The 15389-nt window shown below is 43.0% G+C and overlaps 1 protein-coding gene across 1 annotated transcript in view; it reads left to right on the top strand.

Moving 5' to 3' along the window:
* Positions 1-14638, top strand: part of LOC104943232 (folliculin-interacting protein 1-like) — a 39190-nt gene extending 24552 nt beyond the window's left edge. The window contains 9 exon segments of the mRNA XM_010768576.1: positions 500-701; positions 1109-1191; positions 5517-5663; positions 7133-7302; positions 8487-10206; positions 10798-10963; positions 11133-11333; positions 11432-11547; positions 12611-14638. Coding sequence (XP_010766878.1) covers positions 500-701; positions 1109-1191; positions 5517-5663; positions 7133-7302; positions 8487-10206; positions 10798-10963; positions 11133-11333; positions 11432-11547; positions 12611-12689 — 2884 coding nt within the window. The 3' untranslated portion in view covers positions 12690-14638.
* The last annotated feature ends 751 nt before the right edge of the window (positions 14639-15389 follow it).

Here is a 15389-nt window from a genome sequence, read left to right as displayed (position 1 = left end):
CACACACACACACACACACACACACACACACACACACACACACACACACACACACACACACACACACACACACACACACACACACACACAGTGCTGTGACTAGACAGGATGCTGTGTTGGCTTGTCAATGCAGCTGTACGCCTCTGAGTGCTCGTATCTTCCAGGCGATACATTTCAGCAGCACCAAAGCATCTTGTTTCCCAGCTGAAAAGGGCTGGGATTCAAAGCCCCTCGACATGTGACGTGCGTATTTTTCCTCTTAGATGTATAAATGACAAAATGTTTGCAGTACATGGAAAATGTATTTGTAATATCAATCAGTAGTAATCAGTATAGGGAAGGTCATTTGTGATCTAGTCTTAATATATAACTTTAATGATCTTCAAGGGCAGGCGAACATTCTGAAATCTGAGCAGCCACACAAACATCTCAGGCTTCGGAGGTTGTATCGGATTATCTTCTGCTCCTTGTGACTCCTTGTGTGCCCTGTCCCCATCAGGTCAGTGGAGGAGAGCTTCAACATGTCTGACGATAGCGCCGGACCGAGCCTCGGCGTGGCTCGGAAGAAGAAGATCGCCATCGGCGTCATCTTCATGCTGTCCCCCAACACGGAGGAGAACAACCGCTTCCAGGATTTCTTCTTCTCCCACTTCCCTCTCTTTGAAAGCCACATGAACAAACTCAAGAGCGCTATCGAACAGGTGAGTTTGTGTATGACGCTGATTGGCTGTGTTGTTATTAACTACAAAGATGATTCTTTTGATGTGTTAGAAGTTTGTTTCCCCCTTTATGACTGCTGTTGCTTCCCTGATTGACACTGTGAAGATAAGCCTGTCAGTGAAATGCGTTTAGCAGCGAGACATGAATAGCATTGAATGCAGACCTTTGCTGGTGTAATGATCAGAGTTGCTGTCAGATGACCACTCAATGATCACACCTTGTATATCTGAGATTCTGTTTACTGCTGTCTGTTGTTGGCACTGTCGCAGCTCTGGAGGACTTCCAGAGACCCCCCCCTCACATTCCTTGCTTCACCTTTCCTGCGTAGTGTTTAATCAGCTTCAGTGCCAATTATCTCAAAGAGCATTTGTGTTGTTTCACTCTCAAGGCCATGAAGTGTCGTCGGTCAGCTGATGCCACTCAGAGAGCCCTGGCTTACAGCCGAATGGTGGAAGGACTCAACGAGTTCAGGTATGGCAACAATTCACATTCTCTCACCATAATGCAGACAATGATCGGACTTCATTCATTATTTTACTATTGCCCTTATGACAACTGGCAAATACTTCATAGATCATAGGGTTGGGCCAAAGTTTTTTCCCGGCTGCCCTCGTTAGATGGAGTCGGTTGATATTTAGTTTGAAGAGATGGGAGAAGATGTTTCCATCTTAAACCCAACACGTTATCTCTTACAGATGACTTTGTTCACATTCTCTGGCTCTCTTTTTAGTGTGTGAAGGTTTACATTACACAGTTTGATAAACGTATATCATCTTGGTTAACTACACGGCTTAGTTGAATATTAGATTCTGATTGGTCAAATTGGAAATGTTCAGAGGTTGTTAATACTCAAACACATTGCTGCTAAGCAACATAATGACCGTTGCTAAGGAGGATCAAGGGAGAGAAGTAAAGTAGGTACAAGACAGAGCATCGGACATCAGAGAAATCAACGGAAGAAGGCAGACAGGAATTTATCAATAACGGCAACATGGTATTGGCTGCTCTGGAACTTGTTAGGTTGGTGGAAAAGGAACTGGGAACAAATGTGGACAGTTACTGTAAACCTTGATCAGTGCTGCCGTTAAGTCAACAAAATCATTTTCAATTAATATTGTGAGTCAAGTTGTTGGTTTATTGACTATGTGGCCGTGTTAAAAGCGGGATAGTGCAATGAGTCGGTCATTAATGAACACATATCAAGCAGGCAGTAAACTGTTGTTGATAACATCTGATATTCTCCAGCTGCTATGGCCTGCAGATAAATAAGCACCTGATCTGTCAACAAGGTTTAGAAGATAATTCTTTTTCCCTATGTCATATTTCTTATGGTCACTAGGCAAGTGTCACATTACTTTGATGCATTGCCGTCATAAAGGTGTCCTTTAAATGCCTCTTTGTTAGTTGTAACAATTGAACTGAATGGTGCTTTTCATTGCTTTAATATTGTTAGCATGTGCTACAGGATAACTGTCAGTGAGCACGCTGTGTCTCTGAATAACAAGGTGATTTTATGGACTCTAAAGTTAACGGAGATAAGGTGAAGGGATTGTGTAATTCTGCTCCAGTTACTGATGTGGCGTGCTGAGGTGTCGAATCAATGAATAACTAATGAACACCCACTGGGGTTGATGTGTCAGGATAGCGTGATGCTAACAGTCTCTGTCCTTTTGTCATATGCGCATAATTTAATAGATAATTGAGTACCACTTTACAATAAGACTACCCTCAAGTGCCAACCTGTGCGCTCAATAACATTTTCTATGCTCAAAATGCTCCATTGCGTGCTCAGGATAGAGGCACAAAAATAACGCCATACAGTAAGAAATGTTGTAGTATGTTAGCTAAAAGAAAGGAGGAACACACTGTGACCTACCTGTAGCAAACCACAGATGTTGCTATGCATGCTGGGAGTTCATCCCATAGAGTTTTGTTTGTTTTTGAGGAAGCTTATTTGGCTGAAATGTTTGAAGCTACCAGTTACTTCTCAACTCTCCACCACAACTACCCAATGAGGATGCTTTGTTTATTATTTGTCTAGAAACGCCAGTTCCCAGAAGGATTTAACCTTTTAATGTGTAATGAAATCAAATATTAAATCATAAAGGTTCTTAAACATTTGAATTGGTGTGATATGCTTGTCACTACTCTATGACTGTTTGGTACCTCGTAAAACACACAACCTTAAGTGTGTGTGTGTGTGTGTGTGTGTGTGTGTGTGTGTGTGTGTGTGTGTGTGTGTGTGTGTGTGTGTGTGTGTGTGTGTGTGTGTGTGTGTGTGTGTGTGTGCGTGCACTTGCCACACACACTTGCAGTCTATCTGAGGTTCCCTCATTGCTGCAGTCATATGCCTGTTGGCAGCCGGCCACAGCAACCCAAGCCTGCGAAGTGGCAACCCTATCTTCCTCAGACACTGGCCACGGGCACCAGAATAGTAAATAATATGTGAGATCCCGGGACTAACTAAATATCTGTAAAATCTCACCTTCAGACAGCAGCTAAATATAAGTGCAGCCACCTTTGCCATTAAGGGCTTTTGACTTCATGGAACATTACAGGAGGAACTGGAGGAAATGCCTTTGCAAGATGCTGATTCCGGATTGACGTAGTTGGGAGGGTGGGCATGCACACATACCCACGCATGCTGTCGAAGATAAGCTGGGCACTTAGCTGAGGCATGTGCACATATAAGTCACACCAGCCTATATTGTGGGGTTACTGTAGGGTTTGCAGTTAGAGGGAAAACAGGAGTAGTGATGGCGGCAGAGCCACTTAACACATTAGGGTTGGAGAGACTCCACTTCCCATTTTAGCTCACAAGCATAAAAAAAGTGCTTATCCTTCTCTTGGACGAAAGTATGCAAGTACTTAATGGAGGCCACTAGAAACTGTGCCTCAGAGTTGTTAATGCAACATTCATGCCCAACATTTTAAGGTTTTTAAAGCACCGTAAGCAAAAAATCAACGGTGCCTTCATAATTTATAGTGCAAAAATTGTAGTTCAATGCAAAAAGAAAGTACAGTACTTACATGTTTGTATTAGGATTCTAAGAAACAAAAATAAAATAAACCCATAAGGATTATCGGTTAGTAATTGCACTATTAGATTCAATGCCCATAACTCTTGTGCTATAACTCTTAATACGTACAAGGTGCTTTCAATTTAAATTGGCATTCGAAAACACAGCTTGAGCCAGAAGTCGTGTATGAGATCAGAATGGTTTGAATCGCTCCCGTCCATAGTGAGAGCATTTCAAATCAGTCTCCTCGACACAACAGTTTAATTTCACATCACGCTCTTTAAAGTTCACCTGAACAGCTGCTGCAGAGAGGCTGTATGTACACCCCACATTATCTGGGTCGACTGGGGCTTTAAAGGCCACGGATAAGTCAACCCATTTATACCAGGAATCAAAAAGTGTTATTAGGTTATTTGATGCTGCAGCCCTGATGATGGATCATCTCTGCTGACAACGACGTGTAAAGAGAGTCAGCGACATGTTTAGGGTATGTTGATTTGCAAGTGACATCAAGTCTTTGGCAGCTAAGTACTACAGTTAGTAATGGTTCCTTGTTTAATGTCAAGAAATTGATTAAAGCTCAAATTGTCTCATGCAGTGATCACTCACTCTCTTGTAAGCTTCTCATCCATTGGTTCAATCATTCTTTCTTGGTGAGAGAAAGCAAGCTTTGCTACAAAATGTAATCGAAACCGAAGATTTGTTTATACGTCATAAAGCACACTTAAGCTGTAATTGAGTGGTTTTTGGAGGTAGTTCAAGCATTTTTCTTGCAATAGGCGTTCTTGTCCACCACCACAGTCATTGTGTTAATATTATCAACCCGCCAAGAGCAGGTTTTGGATTACAACACTAAACCGTCTAAAAAGAACTAGAGCAACAACAGTATTGCAATGCACTGGATTTGACAAGTTCTCCTTTTTGCTCCCTGTCCATAACTTCTTCTTATGAACCGGTAAACAAAGACTACGCATGTTGTTCCTATCTGCTTTGAAGAAACACATCCACCTAAAATAGCTTGATTACTGGAGAACTAGTGAAGGTCACTTTCACTTTGTGACACCTGCGTTTTCTCCCAGCATGCAGCATGGCCACATCTCCCCTATCACCAAGTTTTTTGTATAGGTCAAAAAGGGTTGAATGTTTACTGTCTTAGATCTTGTGCAGTTTCCTGTTACACTAAATCAAGCTTCCACTAAGTGCTTATCAGTTAAAAGTCTTGTGACAGATCACTTTCGGTCAAATGTATTTCCCTTGAATTTGCTCGATATGTTCGCAGGGAAAGCAGATAAAACATCTGCACAGTTTAGCATTTTCAAACTCATAATCCAGCAGCTGCAGTGCATATTTGAGCTCTGACTAAAAACGCCTGATTCTCCACATTCCTCCGGCTGCAAAGATTCCCCTCTGCCCCTGTGTCAAAGCTTGGCCTCCAGCCGAGACATGCTCACCAACACGCCCCACGCTCCATGGAAACTCCACTCCTTCTCAATGGACAAACGCTCCAACTGAGCCTCATACAGATAGATATACACACTGTACAGAGCAAGGAGACAGGGTTGGGAGTCAAGTTTGCTGGACTGTTTCAAACACACACACAACGAGGGTCTCCCATGGGCCCAGCGCAGTCTGTGAACTGAGATCTCTTTTGTTTACCCCGAGAGACAATAACGTGTCTGTTCTCTCTCTGTCTGTTTTGTCTCTTTTTCCCCTCCTTCCCTGTCCATGCCCCTCTCCATGCTCTTTCATCCCTCCCTCGCCGTACCTCATCTCCAGGATGACAATCTGCGACCTCTACACCATGCCGAGGGTGGCTGAGCCCGTCTGGTTGACCATGATGTCCGGGGCGTCGGAGAAGAACCAGCTCTGCGGTCACTTCATGAGGGAGCTCTCGCTGCTGATGGAGCAGGCCTCCAAGAACCAGTTGAGTGACTGCTTGTTCTCACACCTAGGCCGCCATCAGTCAAGACATTTTTTTTAAAGTATCTCAAAAAGGGGATCATGGAAATACGTTAAAAGTCATTTCCAAACACATATCACTTACTGGTTTTTAAGAGTGGTAGGCCACAGCAAACCCACCTGTTGTGAAGATCAGGCTGTTCACCACTCGATTGATCTTTTCTGAGCTGACAGCATTAAGCTCACTAATGTAAAGAGAGAAGACATGCATAACAGAACTCAGACACAAAGAAAAGTTAGTCTTTTTTGCTTCTACTTCCTGGACAAGCCTATAAACAGAGAAACACATGCAGGTTCACACACTGTTCATTCTATTCTACTCAGTCTATCGTCTTTCTCACCCTTTTCATGGCTCTCAAACATACACACAAGTGAGTGTTTCACCCTCTTTGCATGTATTGGTCTGCCTCTGAGGGAGCTGTGAATGCCAGTCTCTAATTGCTTATTGTTGCTGTCATAAAGCCACGTCAAAACACTGCTAATTGTACACAAATGAATTGGTAGCAAGGCCTTTATGGAACATATTCACACTTGATCCATGTAGCATTTAGAAGTGTTTTTATCGCATTCTTTATTCAAATTGTATCATTGATTGCATAAAGCAAAAATAACATGTTAAGACAATCATAAAACATAGTTTTTTAACCCTTTATAGACATAAAAATGATTAAATTGAGGGTTCAAGAATAATTTTGAAGAAATTCCACGAGCAATAAAAACCCCTCCTCCACTTGGAAGACGTCGTGGTGGAATACTGTTTATCAGACTGAAGAATCAGAACGTGTCTGTACTTTACTATTACTACCTTTCACTTTCTCATGTTCTCTAAATCCCTGCACACTCTAAGTGGTGTCTCCTAGGCAACCACTGGTGTTTCCTCATTAGCATAATTTCTCTGAAAAGTCAGCATTTCCACCAATGTCAGGGTGTCTTCCACACATCCATTTTGGACCTGACGATACACAACTACTTCTACGCTATGTTGACTCTCGGATGAAGCCATATGTCTCCCTGGCAACAAAATGTCTCGTAAGACATAATTTCTTTTCTGAGGCGTCCTGTCAGTTTTCCCATGATGCTAGTGATGAGTGCCGCAGTCACAACTGTGCTGGAGCACATGACTGAACTTGAGTAGCATTGGTGTTGAGTCATGAGACAGGAAAGGAAGTAGACACTTGTGGTCAGGAGTGAGAAGTGAATCATTCGTATTGGTGTGTGTGTGTGTCTTTCTGCATACATTTCTATTTGTGTGTGTGTGTGGCAAACAATGGATGTGTGTGTTGTGGCCAGCAACAAAAGGTCTGACCAAGTTGACCTCACCAAATAAGGTCAGGAGGGAAACTGAGAAGTCATTTTTGATCGGGTTCACACAGCTAGGATGTTTGGATTCTCCTCGACTCTTTGCTCACCAACCCATATCTGATTTATTTCAGATTCCTCCCCGCGTTATTGACAGCCATCCTGACCAATCATCTGGCCTGGGTGCCCACCGTCATGCCCAATGGGCAGCCTCCAATCAAGATCTTCCTCGAGAAACACTCCTCCAAGAGCGTCGACATGCTGGCCAAGACGCACCCTTACAACCCGCTCTGGGCACAACTAGGTGAGGCACTCAGAAAACAAACACACAAGCACACACATGGACAACATAAATGGACGTCTGATGGAACACCTGTGTTTGATCCTCATTTTCGCTGAAGCTGGAACGCATCCTCACCTGTCATCATTAATCATCCCAGCACAAAGACAAGTTGGGACTGAATGTTCTCCACATGCAGCTCCATTAGACTGCACTCTGTTGTAGCTCTTATGTCCGTTTCAGAAGTGTAATGCATTAATGATCTTGTGATAAAAACGCAATTTAAAAATGTAAAATGAAATAATACTCCAATGAGGTGCAGTTCATTTAAATGCTTATTGCTGTGTAAAGCATCAGTGTTTTTTATTGTAACATGTTGCATTACTAATCATCTATTTGTGCACTTCTGCCTAGTCTCTCTCTTTTTAATGTGTTATACACACAGTATAGCTGTAGATGATTTGTAGATGCATGTAGTGAGTGGTGATATCCTTTAAATACACAAACATCTTATAGAGTATGTTGAGTAGTCCACACTTTCACCTCATGTGACATGGAGAGCTCTGGGAAAGTGAGTTCATGGTGCCTCCTGGTGTTCATAGTGAGAACTGCACACCAGAGAGGAAAGAACACGTTAGTCTTCTGTTTGTTTGACTGGCGATTGTTTAAACATACCTTCATAAGTTCTGTAATATGTCCTTTGTGAGAGTAAAATAAAAGCCTCAAATATTGATATAAACTCTTTTTATATCCAGATACTAAAATGTAAGTCAAACGTAATGTATTTTTCTCAAAGTCTTCATCACACAACTTTTCTCTCATGATGGATGTATTTCAGGGATCCAAGAAATGACTGTCTCTTGTGCCAGTTTTGTTGTCGTATGTATTAGAAGTGTGTTATGTACACACTGTGTAGTGTATTCAGAGGGGACCCCTATTTACTCTTCTACAAACTGCCTGCTCGGTACAGCTCGCTCATTTTAATGATATATAAAGAAAGAAAGATCTATAACCTATTTATGAGTAATTTTCTCGACAACCGTTCATCCAATCAACTTCACACTGCGGCAAACCTGGAGACTTCACAATCAAATGTTATAGAACGAGCATAAATAAATGATTAAAAAAACATTACCTGATAAAATAATTTGATAAATCTAAATGGCTGTACAGAAGTGCTGATGAGTTGTTTTTCCCTCACTGTGTAGGCGACCTGTACGGGGCCATAGGGTCCCCGGTGCGGCTGTCCAGGACGGTGGTGGTGGGCCGCAGACAGGAGCTGGTCCAGAGGCTCCTCTACATCCTCACCTACTTCATCCGCTGCTCCGAGCTGCTGGAGACGCACATGCTGGACAGCGCCGAGGACGAGGCCATCGTCATCCCCGGCTCCCTCATCACCACCTCCCTGAGGAGAGGAGAGGTGGAGGAGTCGGACTACGTGCTGGTCACCGTCCACAAACCCAGCGGGGACTACTTGTCTCACCCCACCCACAGCCGGCAGACCGAGGCAGAGGACAGCAGCTACCCTTCAGACAACAGCCTCCAGAGCAGCACTTACACAGACACAGAGGGGGAGCAGGGTGGGGGGGACACACCCAAGGAGGAGGATGAGGAGGAGGAAGAGGAGGAGGACAGCAGTGACAGTCAAGGGTCCAGGAGCAGTGTGCTTCAGACGGGGGACAGTGCTGTTATCAGGATTGCAGAATCAGCTGATCCCGGGGGGCTGCTCAGGGAGTCCAGCAGCCCCCCGGGAGTCCCAGAGGCCCGGCTGGAGACGGTGCTGCGGGTGGGCTCGGCGTCCCCCAGGGAGGAGGTCTGTGTGCTGGACACAGAGACCAAGGGAGACCTTAGACTCATCGTCCAGCCCACACCCACAGCCTCACTGGCATCATCACCATCTCCTGTCCCTACAGAGCAGAAGACCCCCGGCTCAGAGGCTGGGACGGATGCAGGCGTAGGGACCCAGCCCCCCAGGGTGCTGGCCTCTCTGCCGTTAGAGATCCCTCTGGAGAAGAAGCTCCATGATAAAAACACGCCTGCTGCTGCAGTGCCAGTTCCAGGAAGCACCGCGTCGGGGCCCATGTCTCTGATCCTGACAGAAGAGGACGAGCCGGCAACAAAGGTCACCTTCCTCATCGGAGACTCCATGTCTCCAGAGTCGGACACAGAGAGCCGCCGGAGGAAAGTGGAAGAGGACATGAAGAAGTACAAGAAGCACCTCAAGGACAAACCTCTCCACCAGCAGCTGATGCTGATGCAGCAGAAACAGCATCAGGTGCAACATCACAAACCCAAGAGTGGAGCGGAGTCGAAGACCAGCAGCAGCAGCCAATCAGAGGACCAAACCAAACAGACCAAGGCAGCCCCCCCCCTGCAGCGGGTGTCCAGTAAGATGCCCAAGTGGACCCCCAACTGTGTGGACGATTTTGACGAGTACTTCAGTGTGGATAACCCCGTGGAGACTAGGACTATAGAAGATGTGGCCAAACGACCGACGGCCAGCAGCACAGACAGTATGCACAAAGACCTGCTGGACCCCTCGGGAGTCCCCCAACCCGGGGACATTGGGGGCCACAGCAGTCCGGGGATAGGTCTGTGTTTAGGTTCAGGTAGGCCGGAGGTGGGGTCCAGCAGGAAGGGAGACATTTTGCTGAGCGTCCAGAGGAGGTGCAGGTGTGGCTCCACAGATTCCTCCGACACATGCTGCTGCAGCAGAAGCTGTTCTGTTGAGCAGGACAAGGGTCTTCTGCTGTCGGTCCCCTTCCCCCAGGATGAGAGCAGCAAGGGCACAGAGGACCAAAAGAACAAGGCGATGCCGGCCAACGACTGGGAGATCCCCCGCAACGAGAGCTCGGACAGTGCGCTGGGGGACAGTGAGAGCGAGGACACAGAGGACTGGCAGGAGGAGATGCTGCTGCCCCTCCCCGGGTGAGTACATGACACAATAACTAGTGCAAACGCTAATGTTCATTTTGTTTCATTAGTTTTAGTGAAAAATACTAATTTGAAGTTTTTATCACATTGAGTAAACCCTATGCTGTTATTTTTTCAGGTTTTATTTAACTTAAAATCAGGACATTTTAGTCTAATCCTAGTAAAAAAAAAAGTATTTCTGTCTGGTTTTGAAAAATGTAAATAAACATTTTTTTTTAGTCATCAGATTATATAGAACATTTGAGTCAATCTAGAATAGCCAAAAAAAAAATGCAGTTATTTTTGTCAAACTTACTTACCATTATGATTCTGATGTAAAACATAGGTTGAACACCTTTTATTGTTTTTAAAGTACATGTTTGTGTAGATATCGTCTCAGTTTGAGGGAAATACTGTATCTTGATCTTTCTCCCCTCATCTTTGCACAAACAAAAAAAAGCCATAAAGTTTACATATGAGTTTTCAAAATGAAAAGTAATAAATCCCTTCTGACTTTGTCTTCCTTTGTAATTGATGTTATAATGACGGCAGGTATCTATCTTTATCTTTTGGGATCACATATCTCATCACATGTTTGCTTTATAGGTCAAAGTTAGTGGAGAACTACTCGAAGCCAAGCATTGCCAACTTTGGCCGCTCTCTGTTCGGAGGCTACTGCCCCACCTACGTGCCAGACTTTGTACTGCAAGGGTTGCCTAGTGACGAAAAGCTTCGGCAGTGCCTCATGGCCGAATTAACCCACGCTGTTCAGGTAAAGTTCAAGTGTTAAACCTTTTCATTTTCATTGCCATTGAAGCGTTTTGAACAACCAGAATGTGATTGCAAACAAGTCATTTACAAGAAAATGTGGTTTTGCATTGAACCCTTATCTTCACTTTATGCATGTGTATTATTGTAACTGAATGTTTTCTCTTCTGCAGCATCCAGTATTGGACGAGCCTATCGCGGAGGCCGTCTGCATTATAGCAGACACAGAGAAGTGGACGGTGCAGGTGGCTAGCAGTCAGAGGCGAGCCACAGACGTCAACAAGCTGGGGAAGGAGGTCCTGGTGTCCAACTTGGTCTCAAACTTACTGCAGTCCACCCACCAGCTCTACAAACTCAACATCTCACCCAACTTTGTACGTGACACCTCTCAGCCAAACACTGGTTATTCAGCAGCAAGCACCACTTTGATTCCTGTGCTTTAACATCCATGTTTCCTTCCTCTTCTCCTCAGTGTATCATGCACCTTGAGGACCGCCTGCAGGAAATCTACTTCAAGAGCAAGATGCTTGCTGAGTATTTGAAGGGTCAGACAAGAGTCCATGTCAAAGAGTTGGGCATGGTCTTAGGGTAAGGGGTTAACCTTTATTCTCCACTCACATGTGCTGGAAAGCAGAACATAAATGCCTAACTAATCTACTGAAACGTATTCTGTGGATTTTGTATCTCTAGCAGCAGGTCCCTGTTATTTGTCTCATGCACTATAATCACTATAATGATGCAAATGCACATGCAGTCCAATGAAGGCTTTAAAACTATAGGAACATTCAACTTTGCAATTTACTGAGGGAGGATTGTTTTAGAGCTCTATGGTACACAGTGAGTTTTTCTGAGTATTACTGAATTTAAACATAACTGTTATTTGCCCATAAGGACGCCCCACATGGCGCTAGTGATGTGTCGGTCGCGAACGAGCCGTTTTTGTTGTTGATAAGGAGGCCTAATACAAGACAGAATGATATGATGATCTCCGCGCTACGGGTGCTCCGTGCATGCATGCAGTGACATGTCATATCCAAGGATTAGAGACTGTTGGATGCTGCTGTTTTGAGCAATGCAATATATTTATTTTCATTATGTTATTTATTTATGATTATTTTTAAGCTCAGCAAAGATTTGTGGTCAGTTTGTATAGGTGTTGCTATCAGCTTCTTTTTTTGCGTGGTTCTACAATCAGTTTCAAGGGTCTTTAAATGCAACGAAAACAATTGGCCACAGCATGTAATTTTTACTTTTGAATACTTCAGTACAAATGATGTATTGAATAATTTAAGTGATAGGCTATGTGTACACATATAAATCATTAGTCAAAACAGGGCTAAATTTGATTGAATTATAAAAGGTATTTTTTGCAGATAAACCTATTAACCCCGCCCCCTTAAAAAAAATGGCTCTTTTGAACGGCTCTCGCAAAGGAACGGAGCCATAAGATCCGGCTCCCTTCTAAGAGCCATAATGCCCATCACTACATGGCACCTTACTGGAAAAAACCCCGTTAATGTATTAAACAACCAGCAACTTTTCATTGTGTGATTTTTACCAATTAAACATGGCAGTGTGATATTTATAAATGGTGTTACTTTAAACAGGCCACGTAGATCTTATCCTGATGTTTGCTCTGGTGTCGTTTCAGAATCGAGTCCAGCGACCTCCCCCTGTTGGCCGCAGTGGCCAGCACCCACTCCCCCTATGTGGCCCAGATCCTCCTATGAGGCTGTCAGACCAGGGGGGGGGGGCACTCTGGCCCCAAATCAACCGTCCATTCTCCACAGCTGACCCCCGTCATGGTGTTCTCCTCTCGCTCTGCAGTGTAGATGTTACACCACCGGGGGGAGCTAGAGTCCCTCTGTGGAGGTTTCCCAGTCCTTTGAATGTTTCTTTTAAATACTCTTTTTATTTTTGGACAGAAAAACGCCAAAGACTTTATAAATGTTTCCAGGTGAGAATGAAACATTAAGGATTTCTACGGTATAATAACATTGGACTTTTTTTCCTTCTACTTTTTCTCTGTACAATCTGTGTCAGACTACAAGATGGATTTTTTTATTTGAACATTTTAAGGTTAATATTATTGAGAACTTTATCAATCTCATGCATTTATGTTATTTCATTTATCTTCATGTTTTTGTTTACAAGCCAAATTTCCCTTGAGATATCCCAGTGACACGTTTTATTGTAATTGAGGTTATTTTTGGTTCGACAAACCGGTTTTGAGATCGCTTAAAGCGGCTTTGACATTCTTATCATAGGTACAGCACTACCTCAGATCTTCACATGGATGACACACATTTACAGTCACCCAATAGAAAACCCTGAGGTAAACGTTTGAAGGTATTTTAATCAGAGGAATGTCAGCGGCATCTTCGTGCAGACCCTATGCTGTGTTCTTCAACAAGGGGAGTTTGGTAAATTCCTGGGGATGATTGTTTCACACATATTTTTCAGAATGTGTTTTAAGTTCCCCGCTCTACTGTGGATAAAAGCTCCGACACACATCATCTACATGTATTTTACAACCCAAATGCTGAAGTATTTTCACACTTTTATAGCTTCGCCACCTTTCTACAATGTTTACGGCTTCGATGTTTGCTGCAGACAAAAAGAGGAACACGGGAGGCCTTACAATAGATACAAATATGTATGAGTTAACACAATAGATACAAATATGTATGAGTTAACACTATTTTCAAACATGTTTCTATGACGGTTATACTCACAGAAACACGCAGAATATAAAAGCTCTAGTAGCACCCTTTAAAAATAATGTTTCTTTAGGTTTTCCATGACATTGAAAAGTGATTTTTCTGTTATATCTTTAAAGCCAGGGTGCGATTTGGTGAGCGTAAATAAGAGGTTCCTTTCATAGTTTCAGTTTAGGTGGATTCTCTCCTGTGCATAGGGTGTTTTCTGCAGTGGGGGCCAATGGTATTTTATTGTTAATACTTTTTGTTGTAAGTACTTTTTATTGTTTCATCGGCATTGGAAATAAATCTATATTTTGTTATCTCTTTAATTAACTCCAGAAATAAAAGGAGGAGTTAAACATTTCCCAACATTATTTAATATAGGTCAAAGCAGAGAGGAAACACAAGAGTTTTAAATACATATGAAGGCAGAGGGAGGAGCTTAATTTAGCCGATAAGCTCAATAAATATTCAAATGAGTACTTACTGGAACAACCCTTCCACAATGTTTAAAAATGTGTGCTTAAAGATTAGCGTATACACATTATATGTTGGACTGAATGCTGAGAATGGCTTGTATTGTTAGAGAAAGCAGGAATAATGTGTTTCTTTCTGATCCTGTATATGACCCAAGTCTTAAGAGATGTGGCATGAATGCATCAGAGCTCATTTTGCTGGTAAAATGTCTAGAGACGTGCTTGTTGCATTGAAGATGCTCCGCTGTATCAGCCTACATTTTGTACAACCCAGCCATTATGTTTAAAAGGTATGAATTTATACCTGCTTTCACTTCTTTGTATATGAATAAATTATTTAGTAAGTTTAGCCCATGGTATGTGTAACGGTTCATGTAAACTGTACATACTCTTGTTTATTTCCATGTATTTGTACAGAATGTCTTGAATTGTCTCTTCAAATTATTTTTTCCCAATTTTATGGGAATGTTGTGCAATAAAAATGCCGATGTTAAGAATTTATGTTGCTGGGAATTCTTTCTGTCACAAAATCAAAGGGGAAAGGGGGAAATAAATCATGGAAAAGAGATATGTAAATATAAACATGTTTCCCAAAACCTCAAAAAGAGCTATAATTTGCATCTGGGAATTACTGATGGTATACACACTACAGTTATAAGTGTAGTTGATGTACCACATACCCTTGTATCTGTTTATAAGACGGCATTAAAAAACGAGTTTCCAGTGAATCCACAGACCCGGCTCTGATTTAATGGATCAGCTCCAAATGTGTGTTTCTTCACATGTCAGATTAGGATCTAAGTTTATCTTTTATTTTCCCACAAACATTTTTTAATTAAAAATAAATTGCATAGCTTACACATGTAAACTGGTGTTGTTTTGGGGTTACCCCATTTGGGAATTCAGATTTTTCTTTTTTCTCTGCTTTTGCTGGTAGACGTTTTAATGAGAGCCCAATCCATGACATTTCCTCCATCGCTGCCTCATTTTTAAACAGTCTGGAAAGTGGCTCTGAATCCGTGCAAAGAATAGCAATTTTATTTGGATTGGAGGTGGTTTCACTTCTGTTGCTCACCATCTGGATCACACATTGGACCCACCTTTTGCATTTACCTCTCTGACGCTGGTTGAGGCTCCACCCCACCCTCCCCAGGATACACACGTCACACACACACACACACACCGCAGTTATGCAATAATAGGAGTGTCATAGTCGCAGTGATTATTGCATTAATCCCACTGTCCGTATAGC

The sequence above is a fragment of the Notothenia coriiceps genome, unplaced genomic scaffold (assembly GCF_000735185.1).
Source record: "Notothenia coriiceps isolate Sejong01 unplaced genomic scaffold, NC01 NC01_scaffold00005788, whole genome shotgun sequence".
In the NCBI taxonomy this organism is placed as follows: domain Eukaryota; kingdom Metazoa; phylum Chordata; class Actinopteri; order Perciformes; family Nototheniidae; genus Notothenia; species Notothenia coriiceps.
Note: the sequence above shows the minus strand (reverse complement) of the source record. Positions and strands in the feature narration are given on the sequence as shown.